The sequence below is a fragment of the Stigmatopora nigra genome, chromosome 2 (assembly GCF_051989575.1).
Source record: "Stigmatopora nigra isolate UIUO_SnigA chromosome 2, RoL_Snig_1.1, whole genome shotgun sequence".
NCBI lineage: Eukaryota > Metazoa > Chordata > Actinopteri > Syngnathiformes > Syngnathidae > Stigmatopora > Stigmatopora nigra.
Genome location: NC_135509.1, coordinates 5,210,903 through 5,229,378, shown reverse-complemented (window position 1 = coordinate 5,229,378; position 18,476 = coordinate 5,210,903). Strand labels below are relative to the sequence as shown.

Genomic DNA, 18,476 nt, shown 5'->3' with positions numbered 1-18,476 from the left:
ACTTCACTTTTGCCAGGTACACAAAACGATGCAGTAACAGTATCAGTAATACAAATTCCGACATCATTTTAACGCACCACTTTCTGGAGGCAAGAGACACGCCCCTGTGGACTGACAGAGGATCTCGTTCGCCATTGGTCGATTGTCTCCTTTAAAGTATTTATTTAAAGGCATCTCATTGGCTGCTGCATGGCCGACTGAAGGCTGCATCTGTGTCTCGCGTTGTGCCAGCTGTCCTCCTCGCACATACACTGCAAAGGAACCCACCCAAGACGAGACAAGGGGGCAAGAAAAACGCCAATAATAACCGGTAAGGCATCATAAAAACTGTCAAAACCCATTGCTGGTTTTAACGGTATATCGTTGTTATTGAGCTCAAAGTACGCGAAAACCACCTGTTCTATTGATTAGGTATACGTCAAGAATTGTGCCTTAAACCCAATTTGTCGTCAATGAGGACCGACCTGCTAATATTCATAATTATTCATCGAAAATGATGGGAAAGGGGAATTCGTTCACACCGTGGGGCGTATCACATTAGAAAATATATATCGGAATGTGACTGAATGCTTCATTAACGTGTAACGATGTGGTAAAATAGGGGGTCTCGACAATTGTCTATGTGAACGTTTAAAGGGGGCTTGTGGGTGTGTGTGTGTGTGTGTGTGTGCTGTCGTGCCATCACTGCAATAATAAAAGCCCGTTAGCTATTATGTAATGTTCTTGTTCGTTCACGGTTTATTCCCTTTCTCATCAAATAATGAAAAAGGTTGAAGAGGAGATGCAGTAAAAAGCAGGATTTTGTGTGTGTCTTATCATGCATGTTCAAAAGGAAAATATTTATTAATTGGTGCTTTTTTGTGTTCTTATTGTTTTTCTTATATTGGCAATAGAATTTATCTAATGCTTTTTTTATGAGGATGGTGACATCATCTCAATGGTGGGAAAAAAAGAGCCTGCACATTATCTTGATTAGATGAAATAAAGTATTGTCCCAATAATATTGAGCATGTTCTAGTTATATATGGTATATCTGCATTACGTTGTCATAGAATGTAAATCTTTTATATTTTTGCACATATCAGCCATTGTGTAATATAACCCTTGATGGTAATTGTGCTGTCATTGCTTTGAAGCTCCCTTTTTTTTAGAATTTATAGTACTACACAAGGCACAACCTGCAAGATTCCTTAATCCACCTTGTGTCATCCCTTATTTGATTAATCCTTCTGATGTCTTAGGTTGTACCGCTTTCCGTATCAGTGACGACAGTGCGGACACTGTCATGACTCAGCAAAAAGAACATTTGACTGTCTTCCCATTGCATTGATACACTCTGCATTTATTTGGTGACAAAATTGAAGACATGAATTTAGTATCTTCAATACATTTACATGTGTCTCAATTAAAATCCAAAATATTATCTACTCCAGTAAAAAAAATCCCACGTGTATTGCTCTGATACGCCCAAAACTATATAAATTATGCCTTAACTTCACAAAAATAGTCAAAGTACATACATGGGTAAATTAGGTATAACCTAAAAAGTATTTGCTCTGGATCACACTATATATCGATGGTAAAAAAATATGCATTAAACAAAGTGTTTTAGATAAATGAATTGGATTTTGATCATTACTCAGCAGATAATGTCTCTCAATGCGTTAGATTCACTATGATAAAATGCACTGTGTGTAAATACATCCATGATCCTGCATACAGGTCAATGAAAGAATTCATTAAGACCTGGTCGATTCCATTTGTTGCTCAGTTCATAGTCACTTTCACATATCTGTGATTATATATCATATTACTGGTTGAAGACAGCGTTTGTTGAGTGATACAGGCTTGGATTGGTTTGTGGTTGTTCTAATTCACCTGGTATGCAGTACTGATACTTTATAGGTTGCTTGGCTGCACTCTCCCTGCAGCATGTCGTTGCAATCAATTGCTTTCACTAGAGCATTTGCATTTAACCACCTTTAAAACTACTAAATAAATAAATCTCACAAAAAATGCAGACTAACATCTGGATAGGGGAAGATGAACCTAATCCTCATTGGTGCCCCACTTTCTTGTACCCTTGTTAGCATTACGTATTATCTCTTTTGTGCTGTACTACTTTGGGACAAGTGGTTAGCAAGTTGACCTCGCAGTTCTAAAATCGGGAGTTCAATTCCCTGTTTGTTTGAACCATCCTGTGTGGAGTTTGCGTGGGTTTTCTCTGGGTATTCTGGTTTTCTCCCACATTCCAAAAGCATTCATGGTAGGCTGGTTGAACACTAAATTTCACCTAGGTATGAGGACAAGTGCCCTGCGATTGGCTGGCCACCAATCTTGCTGCCGATAGATGGCTCAGATAGACTCCAGCACCCCCTGTAACCCTTGTGAGAATACGCAATTTGGAAAATGAATGGATGATTTAGTTTGATTGATCCTTTAAAGGTATGTATCTTTTGTATTTTCTAACCTCAATCTCAGTTTCTCTGCATATAAAGTCTATTCTTATCACCAATTGATAGTCTCTTGTCTGTTCTGTTCCGGTCTGTCTTTTTATATAACAAACCGGTACACACGCACACACACACACACACACAAACACACCCGTACGAAATTACAAAGACATGCCTTGTCACTGCAGCAGAAGCTATTAAGCCCCAGATCAGAAGTCAGCAGCTGTCTGCCACATTCTCTCATAAGAACACACACATACACATTGCAGTACATTTCATCACATTTTTTAGTTTAAATATTGAGAAGATTATCTTAACATAGCTACAATAAAGTGATGCTTGCAATATTTTTGGTATTTTGTCTATTATGACCAATTTTATTACCGCTGTACAATTTTCTTAGGATTTGCTTTTTAAAAGGGGGGCGCACATCATTTAAAAAGTTAGTGTGTCTAATGATGTGTGCTTTTTTTAAGTAGTGTTACTCTATTTGTCAGTTGTACATTTGTTGTGTGTGTATATAATGTGTTTATAAACTAAAGAGCAGCTGGGAGACAAATGGTGACTGGTGCTTTCTCTATATGCATTTATTTAATACTCACACTCTTTTAGCAACACTCACGTTAACAAAGGTATTAATTTACCTGCAGTTTATGTGTATATTTATTTTTTGTGCTACTTGACATACAGCATCTAGTTTTTCTTACTTAGTTTCCAGGTGGATCTTTATAGGATGAATATTCAGTATAAGAACTCCAAACCAAAAAAGTAAAATTACAGACATGTTGTGGCAAACCCTGATAGATTAAACTCAACGTTGCAATAGCTGACCCTCAACTGGTTATTAATTTCTCTGATAATGGTCACATGATACAATAAAGCACTTAATCCAATGATTCCTCACCAAGCCATATCATGCTATCTCATTTGACTTGATTGGTGACTTGTATGTACTCATTCCATAAAATCGCTGTCCAAGGTCCTGATTAAGTATTTGTGTCCCTATTGTTGTCAAATGTATCATATTGTAGCATATTGTCATAAAATTGGTTATGTTCATTATTTACAGAGTATGTGGTGTGGTAGATTGTAGGTAGTGACGGAAAGTTCATACCCCCAAAAAAATAAATAATTCAAATGTCTAGTGATCGCAAAGTTAGGCAAAGTTGCTGCACAATTTTAGCTGTTAAAGTGCTGAAACCTATTCAATACAATGCGAACAAATGCAGTTATTGTGCTGCAGACTTTCCCCCATACTCTTACAATATTTCAAACCAAATGAAATAAAATAGGCAGCTTTGGCACAGTCATTCATTCCTCCATGCTGTCATGCATGTGAGTGACTAGGTTAGGGCCTTGTTTCCACCGAAGCCGGCCCCGTTCCCATCTCCTGGGAAACCATTCTTTTATTTCGTCTGCCAAGCCGGAGGGACTCTACTTTCCATAACCTCCTCCCCTCCCCCTCGAAAAATATTCGCAGCGTGAACATCGCTGTCATCCAATCCAATAAAAAGATGAGTAATGGGAAAAGAAAACTTGAATTTGGCTTGTACCAAAAGTGTATTAAAGCGACAGAGTTCACCTGAATGATATTTGGTTTTAGGGTCTTCATTGTTCCCTTCACTGTTTTCATTCTTCTATTATACACAACCCCCCACCCCCATCCACTTGGTTCTGCTTCCCCCCTCTGTTCTCATTCATCTCTTTGACTTGATTCTGTGTGACTAGGACTCAATTGTGTATTGCTTGCAAACACATTGCAAAACGCCATTCATCCATGCAAACAGACAACAACACATACACATGATGTTCAGGGAGTAAACCCTGTTGAACCCCTGTTATAAGATTTTTAGTCAAATGCCCACTGTAAAAAAATGAACAAAAATTGTGGTTAAAGAATGTCAATCAAATCAAGTGCAAAAAAAAATACATTTAAATTTATGTCAAATTACAATGGTTTGAAATTAAGATGACGTCCTCCTACATTGTGATAATAAATGATGATCCAATAACACACACAAATAAATATTATAAATGCTTATAGTCAAAAACGTTAGTTCTCTTTAAGGGGATTGGAATGCATTTTATAGTCAATATAATTTAATGAGGCATCATGAAAAAAATGACTGTAATTAGGTTAATGAGATGCATGATTCTAAATGTTAAGTCCTATGGGAGATTTGAATGAAGCTTTTTTAAATGGTGGTTGCAGTTACATGCACACTTATGATGTCGAAGCAGTTAATCTCCGTTTTTTTTTGCATACATTCTACAGGAAATATATGTAATTTTAATAGATTGGCTCTTTTTGTTCTCAGGAATTTGGCTGTCAACATGGGGTCCATGCGAATTCTCATCAAGGGAGGCAAAGTTGTCAATGATGACTTTACCCAGGAAGCAGATGTTTACATTGAGAATGGTATCATCCAGCAGGTAGGCTCGACAAACACGTTTTGCTTTTATTTCACTAAAATTCATATCAAAAGCTAATTTGATGGGTCCTACCCAACTATTTTAAGTCAATATTCCATGTCGCATCACTGTAAAATTCTAATTAAGTTTGCTTTTTGAATGATTAGGAATTTTATTCTGTGATCAAACCGTTATTGGTTGACTACATTGATTTTAATATATTTAAGGTTGGGAAGGAGCTGATGATTCCAGGTGGCGCTAAGATAATCGACGCCTCTGGAAAGCTGGTAATGCCTGGAGGAATAGACACCTCCGTCCATCTGGATCAAACTTTCATGAATGCAGCCATTCAGGATGACTTCTACAGTGGCACCAAGGTAGGCTTTACAATAGAACAGTATTTTAGTTTTTTTTCTAGTTATTTAAATTAATTTCAAACCCTGGTACACTCTGATCCTATATACATAGGATCCATTCCATTTTGAGGAGCTATCAAACAGTCTTCTAATGTTAATCTCTAGTATTTGCAAGATTAAGACGCAAACAGTATTAACAGCCGTGGTGGTTTAGCAAAATGAATGGCTTAACTTCTAATGGAATGCCAAGTGAAATCGGGTAAAAAAAAATTTTGGGGGGCATACCCAATCCTCCGCATGCCTGCTCGCCCCAGCAACCCCCTAATCGCCATCTCTCTCACCACTGACCTCGCTACCATGGCAACCAACTCCATGCTTAATGGGGAAAATCAGGATTGAGAGTGAGCGTCACCATCTTCCTTTCTCCGCCATTTTCTGCATCCAGCAATTTCCTTGTCACCTTCACGGCGCACCTTGTCACATACTGCGTACTATAAATGTATGTTTTTTTTTCTATTACATGCTGTTGCATGTGCCAATTATTTAAGATAAGCATCCATTTGAGTACTGTTGGGCTGAAAATTGAAATTATAAATCAAAAGTGGCTATAAATCTGGTTTCATTTTCAGAAAGAGACATTATAATCTCCATTTTTTTACCCCAATCCGTCCCTAAGGAATATCATAATGTTATATTTAAAGCAGAGGGTGTAACTTGGTTTTAATTGTAATTATGATAGCTTTACTAATTGATAAATATTTTCTCCTTGCATTAATTTGTTAATTCTTTAAATTTGCAGTCTATCAAAGAGCCATATTGAGGTCGCTCTGTTCTTCTTCCATCTTTCAGCTTCTTCTTCTTCCTCCCTTTTATGCTTCTTCCAAAGAGATTATCTTCACAGTAGGGGATACTGGTTTCCGAATTAGTAGTCCTTTGGAATAAATCACTGGATTCATGACCAGCTAACTATGTCAAACTGAATGTTAATTCAATGCACTTTCCGAACAAAATGTGCATTTGTATTCAGTTAGTGTAACCTAACATGATAAGGTAAAATGCAAATAATAGTAATTAGTTCCAAGGTGAAAATATTGCAATAACATTGATTTAATCATGAATGCCAAAATTTTAACATTTATAATTTTAAAAAAAAGTCAATTTTAATGACATTTTTTATGATGTTAATGCTTGAGGCATATTTACAAGATTTTTTCTAATCTGGAATGTGCAAATGTGAAGGTTCCATTGTAGTTTCAAAATACATACACTGAATTTTGGCACTCTGACATAACTAGGACTCCATTTCATTACGAAATGTTGCTTGTTTTCCCATCACCACAACAGAATTCCACTTAGACTGATAATTATGAATGGGAGACTATTGGTGTCAAGGATGGTAGGAACATAAATGTCATAGTCGGAGAGCACTGTCTGTTGTCATGGTTACACAATATCGTGCATTTACTCCCGAGCTGGCGGAGGTGAGTCACAGCTGGGATGCTCCTTCACCTCATGCGGTTTTCCTCCTAGATCCCTCCTCTTCTCTCTCTTTCCTTCTTGTATCTCACATAAACCGATTTTTCTTCACCCTTTTTAAAAAATGTGGCTATCCCAGGTTGCCCGCCCTTCCTTAAAATATCAGGGTTGGTGATTGCAGCTTTAAGCGTACATATTGTGATATGATTCGGTATGACAAAGGCATTTTGGTATATGCATTACAATGCTTGCCAAACCTTTTTTTCTTTTTTGGATGAACAAAAATATTCTATTTATTACATGGCACTGGAAACTATTTTCTTGAATAATAACTAGTAGTTATCTAAAGTCATATAGGTAGACCTCAATATTGTGAAAATTATATTTTAACAAATACTGTGAGATCACAGGAGTAGTGTCATTTTTTTGTCCATAACATTATATCAAAGCAAACAGTGTGTATCTATTGTTATTTTCAGATGATAATCTTGTCCTTCATTTTCTATCTTCTTGACCCAGGCGGCTCTGATGGGTGGTACCACAATGGTGATGGCGCTGATCCTTCCTGAACAACATTGCTCCCTGGTGGATGCCTACGAGCAATGCCGAGCTCTGGCTGACGCAAAAGCGTGCTGCGACTACGCCCTCCATGTCGGTGTGACCTGGTGGGGGCCAAAGGTAGGGTCAACATGCAACGTGACATCTGTCAGGAAACACCTATCAAGTTCGCAACCTACTAAAGCCATACATGTAGTGACTCATTGTCATATATGGGTGAATGTGCATTGGCCTAGATAAGAAACCTTACAAGAACTAGGTTAGCACGCATATTCAGTGAGCACGTTAGGCATATACACTGAGTCACTATAGGTTTTCCAGTTTTTAGTTATAGAATCTTATTATTATCAGAATGGCATCTGGTACATTGTTTGTAGTTGATGTGCTGTGATCTAATTGTAGCTACTCATCAAACTCTTTTCATGCCCCATATAGCAACGCACTAATTCCTAAATCTTGATTGTCTGTGCACACAGGTTTGTAATGAGATGGAGACCCTGGTGAGAGAACATGGAGTGAATTCGTTCCAGATGTTCATGGCCTATAAGGACATGATGATGCTGAGGGACTCTGAGTTATACCAGGCACTGCAGACCTGCAAGGACATAGGTGCCATTGCACGTGTCCATGCTGAGAATGGAGAGCTGGTAGCAGAGGTGTGCAACACACTCACTTGACTGTAATATGTTCAAAATGTGTATTATCGTTGGTATTTACCTAAGGAAATATTCAGCATGTCATTCAGATGAATGCATTTTATAGATGGATTTCAATTTTGCGTGTATTTGTAGGGTGCTAAAGAGGCTCTGGACTTGGGCATTAGTGGACCTGAAGGTATTGAGGTCAGCCGTCCTGAAGAGGTAAAGTAGACTCTTTAGTTCATTTATGTTTTGTTTTTTCAGATGATTCAGAAGAGCAAAATTGTTGGACAAATGTCAGATATAAGTACACAAATGAATAATGGGTCAATTTTACCCATAAAAGTCTAATCCAATCAAAAGAAAACATTTAAAATGACAAATATATAAGTCCCAAAGGAGTAGATTGTTTTTTAGATGTCGATTAAACTCTTTGCTACAGTTTAAAAGAAAATTTTGAAATTCTTATGTAAGTGTTTTATCCAGATTGTGTGTTATTTATTATAAGAAACCATTCATTTCTGCAGCTGGAATCCGAGGCTACACACAGAGCCGTAACCATCGCCAACAGGGTAAAGTCACACACACAAGGTTTCTATCTACTCCTCATATGAAAATGATTTCATAAATAATTATCTGCACATGTGTTTTTAGGCACACTGCCCTATCTACCTGGTCAATGTTTCCAGTATGTCTGCTGGTGATATGATTGCTGCTGCAAAGATGCAGGGTGGGTCCCAGCGTAATAAAAACACACACAGATTGTGGCCATCTTGATAATGGTGACAATAACTTGTTCACAGGTAAGGTTGTCCATGCGGAGACCACAGTCGCTCATGCAGTGTTGAATGGAATGCAGTATTACCACCAGGACTGGACTCATGCCGCTGCCCACGTCATCGTCCCTCCTCTCCGAATTGACCCTAACACTCCTGGCTACATCATGGGGCTTTTGGGCAAGTGCGTGTATAGTTCACCTAAAACAAGAAGGGTTTTTCTTCCCAATTTATTTAAATCCCCTCAAGGAACAACCTCATTAATTTCACAGGAAGACCAAAAAAATGTTTGGTATTCATTTCAGTCCAAGAGCACTTATATGCCACCAATTCTAAAATTAACCAATGAATCAGTTTGGCCTTCAATGGTCGTTTTGGTTATTTTTATCTATATATTTGGTATCACATTAACTGTAGAATTACAAATAACCATAGTTTTCAATCTATATTGCCTGTGCATGTCCATTGGGTCCAAAAAAATTTCAAAAATCTATATGAAGAGGGAAAAAAATACATCATAGTTGAAAAAAGAGCGTTTTATACTTCCGGATGATACGGTAGTTGGCTCTAAAAGACCTTCCCTTGTTCTCAGTGATACTCTGAGCGTCGTGGCATCGGAGCACCGTCCTTTTAGCACCAAGCAAAGGGCTTTGGGCAAGGAGGACTTCACCAAGATCCCACATGGAGTGCCTGGAGTCCAAGACAGGATGAGCGTCATCTGGGAGCGAGGGGTGGTACGTCCGTTGACACGTATATACAATAGCTGCAATTAATCCATGTTTCCTTTCTTTCTACATCCTAAACCCCACACTGTAAAAAATGTCTTTATACTCACATGCCAATGTACTTACGTAGGTTACGGGCAAGATGGACGAGAATCGTTTCGTGGCTGTGACAAGCGCTAATGCCGCAAAGATCTACAACTTGTATCCACGCAAGGGTCGCATTATCGCCGGAGCAGATGCTGATGTGGTGGTGTGGGATCCAGATGCAACTAGGTAAGTTCCCCTGCAGATGCGTCAAAAACCCATCCCTCATTTTGCTTTTTCGCGTAGGACCATCTCTAACAGCACCCAAGTGCAAGGAGGAGACTTCAACCTGTACGAAGGAATGCGCTGTCATGGCGTTCCTCTGGTCACCATTAGCCGAGGGCGCCTGGTGTGTGAGAACGCAATGTTCATGTGCGCTGAAGGCTCTGGAAAATTCTACCCACAACGCACCTTCCCTGATTATCTGTACAAGAAGATGGTGCAGAGGGAAAAAGTATGTGTATATGGATGCAAATAATTGCAAAGTCTGTTTTCATTGGCTCATTGTTTTATGTATCACCCAATGGACAGGCACAGGCATACAAAGGAGTTGACAGGGACCCCTATTCTGGCGATGTGGTCAAAGTTGCCAATGCTATGAAGGAGCTGGGTTTAAGCCCCATTGATGGAGACGGTGCTAACAAAGGTGTCTTGAGGGGGAACCAGGGGGTTCGAGACCTTCATGAGAGCTCCTTTAGTCTCTCGGGTATGTACATTTAGAAATAATTGTTACATTAGATGGATAAATCTTGTTCTCCACTTCACAGGTTTTAAGTAGTTCTGTCCACCCAGAAATGTTATCCATTTGAAGGATTTGAATGAAATGAAAATAGCACTTAATTGATTTTTCTTAATAGGGTCCCAGGTTGATGACCATATCCCCAAGAGGTCCTCTGCTCGGATCTTGGCCCCCCCAGGTGGCCGCTCCAGCGGAATCTGGTAAACTCCGGCTCGTGAAAAACAACCGTCCAAGCCTCCTTGTTTTGTATATTTGTGAACAAGCAAGAAAACTGCACTGATTGAAGAAAACACACGTTTAATGTAATGTTTAAAGGGAACTTGGATTAAGTGATTGGCAAGGATCAAACCAGTTTTCAAAAGGAATTTTCACAAATCTGGTTCAAGACTATATTCTTAAATGTTAATTACTAAGGTGCTATGTATAAATTCATTTTCCAAATTCAAGCAGACTGTTTTTTTTTGTTAAGATGCCTGTCCAATGAAACAAAGTATGAATGCTTAAAAACAGTAGTTTTTGTTAGTTTGAAATAATGTCGACTTACACATTTAAAAAGAGTAGAACTGGATTCATTGAAATTGCTACATCACATACACCAAAGTAGCGTACACTGCAGTCACGAATGAGTAGGAAAAATCTGTTTAGGATACAAACCACCTGCTGTGCTTAATATGTTGGCTGTTCCTCTGTGTTTTTATTTCCAATGGGTGAACTGTGTGCTGTGTGGTGATGATATCCAACTGTTCAACATACTGTCATTTTTGCTGCTACACACTCCAAAATGTCAGAGTGTATCACACTGCCTCTCAATGACAAAGATCTCAGTGTAGTCCCTAAAAGTACATTAAAATTTGGAATTACAGCTTCCAAAGGGCAGGAAGATTGAGCTACACATGCTACAAAGTCCTCTCACATACTGAAGTGTCATTCCTTTCCAACTGTATTGTTTATTAACCATATTTTTGTTTGTGCAGTGTATTTAGAATGGTTGATTTGAGTTCAAAATTTAAAAAAATAATAATGTGCCAATGTAAGTGGGTCACCCTTGTTAATGCCACAATATGCATGAAGAGTTACGTGGAAACAGAGGAATGGCCACAGGTTCCTAAATGGTGCTTTTTTTTGTTTTTGTTTTTATACAATGGTATTACGGTGATTGGTTTTACTGTGAGTGATTGTTGTTTAGAAGGCACTGTAAATGGTCAGTGACTGTGCGTTGTCCAGTCCGTGAATTGTTTTGTTGGAAAGTGAACCTGTTGAATATGTACGGTGGCTGCTTGTTTCTTATCACACAACATTGGAAAATCAATAAAATTGAAGGGAAAAAATGGCATTTGTGTTTTTATTTTACATTACATTTCCAGGCACAAGGATTCAAGAGCAGGTAGTACAACATATAGGTTGGGTACGAGAGGTACAATAAAATTAAATTATTGAATCAAAGTGCATCATAGTTGACAATTGGACAGACAGAATTAAATACAGTAGTAAGACATTAAAAAAAACATCTTTTTGCTGTATAAACCAAAAAAATCTACTTTTATTGATTTTAAATGGCAAAAAATAAAAAAATATAATTTAATGTGTTCATTAGGAATTACAGGAAAAATAATTGCATTATATCACGCACAAACTTTTGTGAGCGTACACGGAAGTCCATGCTTTTATTGTTGTTGTTTTTTATTTACCAAAAAAAAAACTTGCTCTAAATATGAGAGCTACGAACCACCGCTGTATTAATCAGATACGTATTATACCTTTCTTACTCATTATAACCGCCCAGAATGCTCTAATTAACGTCATATTCTTTAGTTAGTCGTTGCTCTCGAGCAGAACGTAGTTTTGGATTCCGGGTAAATAAGTACATTATTAGATGCACGTAATGAACTATCAAAGTGACATAATATTAGACATTAAAAACAACGTTGTCTCACTGTGACAAAAAATATTTTAGCTTTTAATTCTCTTTAATATAAAACTAAAGAGTCCGGCCAAAAAGGGGAATTTGGGACTAAGCGATTAGGTTAATCACCTAAAGTGAAGCTCGGTCATTTTGTCAAGACCCGACATGGCGCCCTGATATTTTGCAGTTTCACCAAATCTAAGAAGAGAATCCTGAAACTGGGTTGCGCTTGCGCAGTGATCGCCAGATTAAGTACTCCCTGTAGCTCTGCAAGCAGCGGTCTCGATTTTATAGCAACGGAAAAAACATCATTTCATTGAACGGCACAGTAGTCACAGGGACTCTGTCACCCTTGAGTAAGTCATATTTCACTTGAATAACTAACATTTCTCTCCTTTACGTGATGAATTATGGATTTAGATCGCTCTTTTTTTTCATCTTTACTCTCGATTAGACCGGCTAATTGCAGCAGCGCCAAGCGGAGTGACAGTCCTTCTTTCTTTAGTAATGTGTGTTTTCTATCAGGCCTCCAGAGGGGGTACCGTTAACTTCAGACCCACCAAGTCCACATTTAAAGGACTATTAACGGTTGGATATTTTCCTTTAAACCTTACGTTAAAGCGACATCAGTACTCGCCACGAGACACTCAAATTTAACAAAAAAGGGCCAAAATCGCAAGTTGGTTGCCTTGCTGACGTTAGCAGAAGTTAGCAAGCGAGGCGCTAACACGAGTGCGATTGTAACGTCAACAGTATGTGAAGCACTGTACATGTGCATTATTTATGACTTTTAAAAATAATTGCATGTGTCTATCCTGTGTATTCTTCCAATTTAGTGCTGTGTCGCAGTTCTAATATGAGCGTCCATTGCTGTATAGGTCACGCCTCTTTTTATCAACTGCTTCATCCTCACTAGGGTCGCGGGGGGTGCTGCAGCCCAGCTGACGTTGATAAATTAATCCTTCAGTTAAGAATTAACCTGGTTTCATGTCACACTATGAATGCATGGTTGCCTGATGTGTTGTTAAAACATGAAATTATTTATTAAATCAAAAATTTAGACCACTGATTGAGAAATGTTCAGCTTCCTGGTTGAATTTTCTTATAAAAACATTTTGCATGTTAAATATAACTTGATAATTACCTTTTTGTAGTAGTCTCTTTTCAAGTGGTTGCCCACCAGAGACAGCTGGGATTGGCTCCAGCACCCCCGTGACCCTAGTGAGGATAAAGCGGTTCAGAAAATGAGATGAGACAGAAATTTGCTGTGGTTTAATATAAATACTATGCAGTCCAAATAGCCAAATTGTTTTTGGTCAATGTTGAAATTTAATAAATCCAGATTGGTAATGCAGGATTTTATCTTTAAACCCGTGTAAAGCTTTTTAGCTTTATAGAATTTGTTCTGGTGGTAAACATTTACTGTGTCACATTGTGGTCAAAGTACAGTAAGTAGTATGTTGTTTTTGACACAATTGGAGATTTTTACAATTTGTTTTGAGGTACTATAAACACGACAAAAACTATTTTGCATTGAACCATTCAATTTATACCATTTTTCTTACATGAAGAATACATTGATAGATTGATAATTATAGAACTGCCTTTTATTTTTATTTTTTCATCAAGTGGAAAATTAGGGTTATTATTTTGGGGGCAGTGTTTATTTATTTTAGTGAACAACTTGCATTGGACAGGAAATATTTCTCTTGTCAGCAGAAGTACATAATAAAAAATGTTGTACATCACTTAATTCGTACATGTAGTATTTAAGAGCAATTTTGAGTTTGGATCAGTGGGATACAAACTTGATCTAAATACTCAATGTGTGGTGTCATCTGCAAATTAGTGGCGTGTGCTGACTGGACAGTTGCTTCTGTGAAGCTCTACTGTCAGGAAATGATTATTCAGCACAACATCCAGTGTATTTGTGTTTTGGGGTGGGCACTGCGGGAAATTCTTTGGTGTTTTTTTTTTTTTTTACTCCCTTGTTTCAGTGACTTTTGTTAACTATATTGGACTCTTGATCAAACCATTAGGTAAGGATTAGGCATTTTAGTGGCATGCAGTAATAATGATCTTGTTATAAGATTATACAGTAATCCCTCGAATATTGCGGTTAATGTAGAATGTAGTCGTTGTCACACATTTCTTACTGTTGTTTTGTTTTAAGCAGGAGGATGGCGGTAAATGTCCATTCCACTTCTATGACCATCGAGAATCTGAGTCGCCATGACATGTTAGCGTGGGTCAATGACTCTCTACAACTCACATACACCAAAATCGAACAACTTGCTTCAGGTAAACATGCACACAAACAAACACACACATGTACACACCATATAATTTCCTTACCGTTATTTCTCTTTAGGTGCAGTGTACTGTCAATTCATGGACATGCTGTTTCCGGGCTGTATTTTGTTGAAAAAAGTCAAATTTAATGCCAAACTGGAGACTGAATATATTCACAATTTCAAGGTGTTACAGATTTCATTCAAGAATATGTCTGTAGATAAGGTAAGTCCCCATGTTTCAGTAAAAAAACATTTTTTATTTGTTCTTATTCGCCATCTATTAACAAAGAAACAAATAACTAGTGCTTTAATAGTCTCCTAATATTAAGTTTATGCATTAATAGTCTACACACCCTTGCTGCTTTGTAAAGAAATTGTTTCCCGCCCTTTCAGCTTATTCCCGTCGACAGACTCATCAAAGGCAAATTTCAGGACAACTTTGAGTTCCTCCAGTGGTTTAAGAAGTTTTTCGATGCTAACTACGTTGACAAAGACTACGACCCTGTAATGTTGCGGCAAGGTCTGGAGAGAACGCCACCGCTTCCAAACTCAGGTGCGATGCAGTGCAGGCGAGACTGTGTGAGCGTGCGATTGTGTGCGACTGTCTGCATGTGTATACAAGATACAATCACTTGTGTTGTGTGAAAATAGGTTTCATTTCATGTCTCTTCCTCGTGGTGCAACAACATCCCCACCTCTAATACAGGTGACCCCATTGTCCACAAACCCAAAAGACCTGCTTACCCAGGTAACACCCATTTGATTGTGGTTTGTGTGCATTTGTGTGTGAATGCGTGCTCATACAATATTTCCCTCACACATCTATACAATATACAGTCACTCCCATTCCTAGGGGCAATTTAGAGTGTTCAATTAGCCTACCATGCATGTTTTTGAAATGTGGGAGGAAACCAGAGTACCCAGAGGGAACCCACACATGCCCAGGAAGAACATGTAAACTCCACACGGGTTAACATGACTTGGATTTGAACCCAGGACCCCAGAGCTGTCAAGCCGACATGCTAACCACTCACACCACCCTCCACTTTGACATATTCCCCAAAATCAGTGGTTTTTGCTCAAAGATTTACTTTTCAAGGAGGTGGGACCAGCAATGCCGGGCCCTCCTGCTTGTTTACTCTAAGGCTGGATTGGTTTGTCCTAATGTTTGCGCTTGTGTGTGTATAGTAATTATAAATAATTGCACGTGTAGATCATTTAAAAAAGAATGCATGGCTGACACAGCCAGCTGGCAAAAATTGAAGGCATGAAATATGTTGTAAACATGGAATTAATGTGTATTTTCTGAGTTATTGGTATAGTTTGAAAATAACGATTAGCTATTTGCAATCCACTTTTGATCCACATTGATACTAGCAAAGTGCAGCAATTCTCAAACGTTATTGTGTATTTGTAGGCCCGATCAGAACGTCTCCCACAGCGCCCAAGGTTGCTCCCGCCCAGCAGAGGCAGATCAATGCACCGCCAGCCCGGAGGAATCCTGCCATGGCCCGCAACGGAGGAGACTCCGAGCTCACGGAACTTAACCAGCAGGTAGCTACACAATATTTTTAAAGCAGAATCACACCAGGAAATTCCGTAGCTTGCGCTCCTTGGTTCCGAACCAAAATACAATAGGCACTTTTTTGGGAGTCCTTTGACTTGAGAATAAACTCACACTAGTTTCAACAACTTTCAATGACACATTTAATTTTTTTTCCATATATAAAGGACACTGGATTAAAAGGCACTCTGTCTATTTTGGAGACAATTTGAGACTTTTAAGTGCGCCTTATAGTCAGGAAAATGCAGTACTCTGCACCAGAGTGCTAGTTATTATTCATGTTGAGACTACTAAAGAGTCATCCACTTAAAATCTAAGATAAATTATGACTGCAAGTCTGAACAAGGCCTTTGTGTCAAAGATGTTGGCAAAGACGTTTTTATACCCCAGTACACTGCTCTTGATTTTATTTTGCGTCAAATTGGTGTATTTGTCTCCTTCACACAGCTGCTTGAAATGAAGCTGACTTTGGATGGACTCGAGAAGGAGAGGGACTTTTACTTTGGCAAGCTGAGAGATATTGAACTGATCTGCCAAGATGGAGATGGCAACCCAGTTCTCAACAAAATCGTAGACATACTTTATGCTACAGAGGTAAATAAATACCCAACCACACACTCAACTTAAGAGAAAGATACTATCAAAGTAAAACATTTTAAACAGTGCTTTTAGACTGAAAAATTCAACACAGTTGGTCTTTGCACATTTTAATCTTCCCCTTAATTCACTAATGACTTTTGCGGACTCCATAAAATTATCCCCTTTGCCTTAAAACCATTTTGTTGGCTTACTAAAAAACAAAAACCTAACCAAAATATTTGGTTAGCAATGCAAACAGTCATGCTAAAATGTTTTTAATGCTTTGCAGGAGGGATTTACACAACCAGAGGATGAAGATGTTGATGAAGGGGCACAAGGAGACCAGGAGTTCTGAGTTCTTATTTCACCCACCTAAATAATTTAACCATCATAAACACAGAAAGTGTTCCCCTGTCATCAGAATACATTTTTTTATATGGTTCCCCTTACTCCATTTTCTTTGTAATTGTAATCACATATTTATTTTCTACAGAATGGCCAACAATTTATTTTTATTTCCACTTGTTGGCTTTTACTCTGAAAAACCAGAGGTGCCAGCTCCTGGGCACGATTGCCTTTCATAACTCTCATACATATATTTTTTTTGGAGAGCATTAAAATTACAGTTGTGATGGCTTGGAGCAAACGTGCAAAAGTGTGAAGATGCTGCCGGTTTTCTTTCACCATGTACTTGAATTGGTGACCATATTTAGAATTTGCCTCAGACCACACTTTGCTAAATAATTTTACCTAAATTGTAGATTCGTCTGCGGTGTTGGTTGTCATAAATGAGATTAGATTGTAAATCCTGCAGAGGAATAGAGATTTTGCATAGAAAGGCTGCAAAAGTAGCTTTCAGACTTGCTTACATGCACATGAAGAAAAGTGTGTTTTTCAAAACAAAGCCCAACAATAGTTTGTTTTTGAAAAGCCTGATGTATTTGTTTTTATTTATTCTTTTTTTGTAACCATCTTGTTCACTCTTAGAGAAAAATGATGGTTTGGGATAAAAGGTTTTGCACTAGATGTAGCAAAAGAAACCCACACATGTGATGCTATTGCCAACAAGCAGTGATTGGCTGCAGCCAGAAATATACAGGACGATGCAATTTTATATGTTTTAGTGTGTACTTGGTTGTTTTTCTATCTGCATTTGAACAGTGCAAACAACCTAGTCAGTTGTCAATGTGAAAGATGTATTTAAAAAAGTTAAAATTTTGTTAATGGAGACAAGTGAGTCTTAAGACACTACTAAATTACTAATGGTTGAATATTGATTATAAGCTAGACAATTTAGCTGCTATCTTTGTTGTTTTTTGCTTCATTTAAATTGAGTTTTCATATACTACTACTACATAGCACTAAAATACCACAGTGTGGTATTGTCACTGGCAGCCTGGCTGAGTGATCAGAACTAGTTGGACGAAGCTTAAAAGCACAGCACATCTTGCTCAGTTTGTCTCATGGTGGTGATAAACAACTGGACTTTACTGTTGGATTTAAATAAAGCTCTGAAGATCAAGAAGGGTCATTTGATTTCATGTTACGGTATGAAAAAAAATAATATAATGCTGTAGTCATCCTTTGTACTGCTAATTATGGGGAAATAATTTCTTGAATATAAATACATTTCTAAAAGAACTGTTCTTGCAACAATATATATATATATATATTTAGCAAAAATAATATTTAAAAATATATACTAACTAAAGAAAAAAATTGTAGATATATTTTTATATATATATATAGCAAAAAATAAAATAAATATATTTATATTTAATATTCAAATTCATACCAAAACCAAGTACTGATTTTCTAATAAGTTATAAAATACTAAGTTTACTTGATTAAATCAATTGCTGGCAATTTATTTTGAAGGAGACGTCCGTCATACATAAGACAAATACAGCGGCGTAATG

At 37.8% G+C, this 18,476-nt stretch overlaps 2 protein-coding genes across 4 annotated transcripts; both read left to right on the top strand.

Moving 5' to 3' along the window:
• Positions 1-146: 146 nt before the first annotated feature.
• On the top strand, positions 147-11,545 carry LOC144211713 (dihydropyrimidinase-related protein 5-like). Its single transcript, XM_077739144.1, has 14 exons — positions 147-310; positions 4,772-4,886; positions 5,093-5,242; positions 7,217-7,375; positions 7,732-7,911; positions 8,047-8,115; positions 8,421-8,465; positions 8,548-8,623; positions 8,697-8,853; positions 9,262-9,403; positions 9,525-9,667; positions 9,725-9,932; positions 10,010-10,184; positions 10,336-11,545. The coding sequence occupies exons 2-14, from the start codon at positions 4,788-4,790 to the stop codon at positions 10,419-10,421; spliced, it is 1,689 nt and encodes a 562-aa protein (XP_077595270.1). The 5' UTR covers positions 147-310; positions 4,772-4,787; the 3' UTR covers positions 10,422-11,545.
• A 472-nt stretch (positions 11,546-12,017) lies between these two features.
• On the top strand, positions 12,018-18,082 carry LOC144211720 (microtubule-associated protein RP/EB family member 3-like). Of its 3 annotated transcripts, none has more exons than XM_077739161.1 (8): positions 12,018-12,476; positions 14,297-14,421; positions 14,492-14,637; positions 14,808-14,967; positions 15,121-15,162; positions 15,832-15,968; positions 16,426-16,572; positions 16,847-18,082. In XM_077739161.1, the coding sequence occupies exons 2-8, from the start codon at positions 14,301-14,303 to the stop codon at positions 16,910-16,912; spliced, it is 819 nt and encodes a 272-aa protein (XP_077595287.1). In that variant the 5' UTR covers positions 12,018-12,476; positions 14,297-14,300; the 3' UTR covers positions 16,913-18,082. The 3 variants fall into 3 exon arrangements, with proteins under 3 accessions (XP_077595287.1, XP_077595281.1, XP_077595295.1); XM_077739155.1 differs by having other exon boundaries at positions 12,022-12,476; positions 14,294-14,421; XM_077739169.1 differs by lacking the exon at positions 15,121-15,162 and having other exon boundaries at positions 12,037-12,476; positions 14,294-14,421.
• Positions 18,083-18,476: the final 394 nt, after the last annotated feature.

What these genes read in the sequence shown, in the direction of transcription:
- LOC144211713 (XM_077739144.1), top strand. Translation starts at nt 4,788, where the DNA reads ATGGGGTCCATGCGAATTCTCATCAAGGGAGGCAAAGTTGTCAATGAT. An exon ending in ACTTCTACAGTGGCACCAAG is followed by an intron (nt 5,243 to 7,216) that starts GTAGGCTTTACA and finishes TTCTTGACCCAG; the next exon opens with GCGGCTCTGATGGGTGGTAC. An exon ending in TGCTGCTGCAAAGATGCAGG is followed by an intron (nt 8,624 to 8,696) that starts GTGGGTCCCAGC and finishes ACTTGTTCACAG; the next exon opens with GTAAGGTTGTCCATGCGGAG.
- LOC144211720 (XM_077739161.1), top strand. Translation starts at nt 14,301, where the DNA reads ATGGCGGTAAATGTCCATTCCACTTCTATGACCATCGAGAATCTGAGT. An exon ending in AGAATATGTCTGTAGATAAG is followed by an intron (nt 14,638 to 14,807) that starts GTAAGTCCCCAT and finishes CCGCCCTTTCAG; the next exon opens with CTTATTCCCGTCGACAGACT. An exon ending in GCCACCGCTTCCAAACTCAG is followed by an intron (nt 14,968 to 15,120) that starts GTGCGATGCAGT and finishes CCTCTAATACAG; the next exon opens with GTGACCCCATTGTCCACAAA.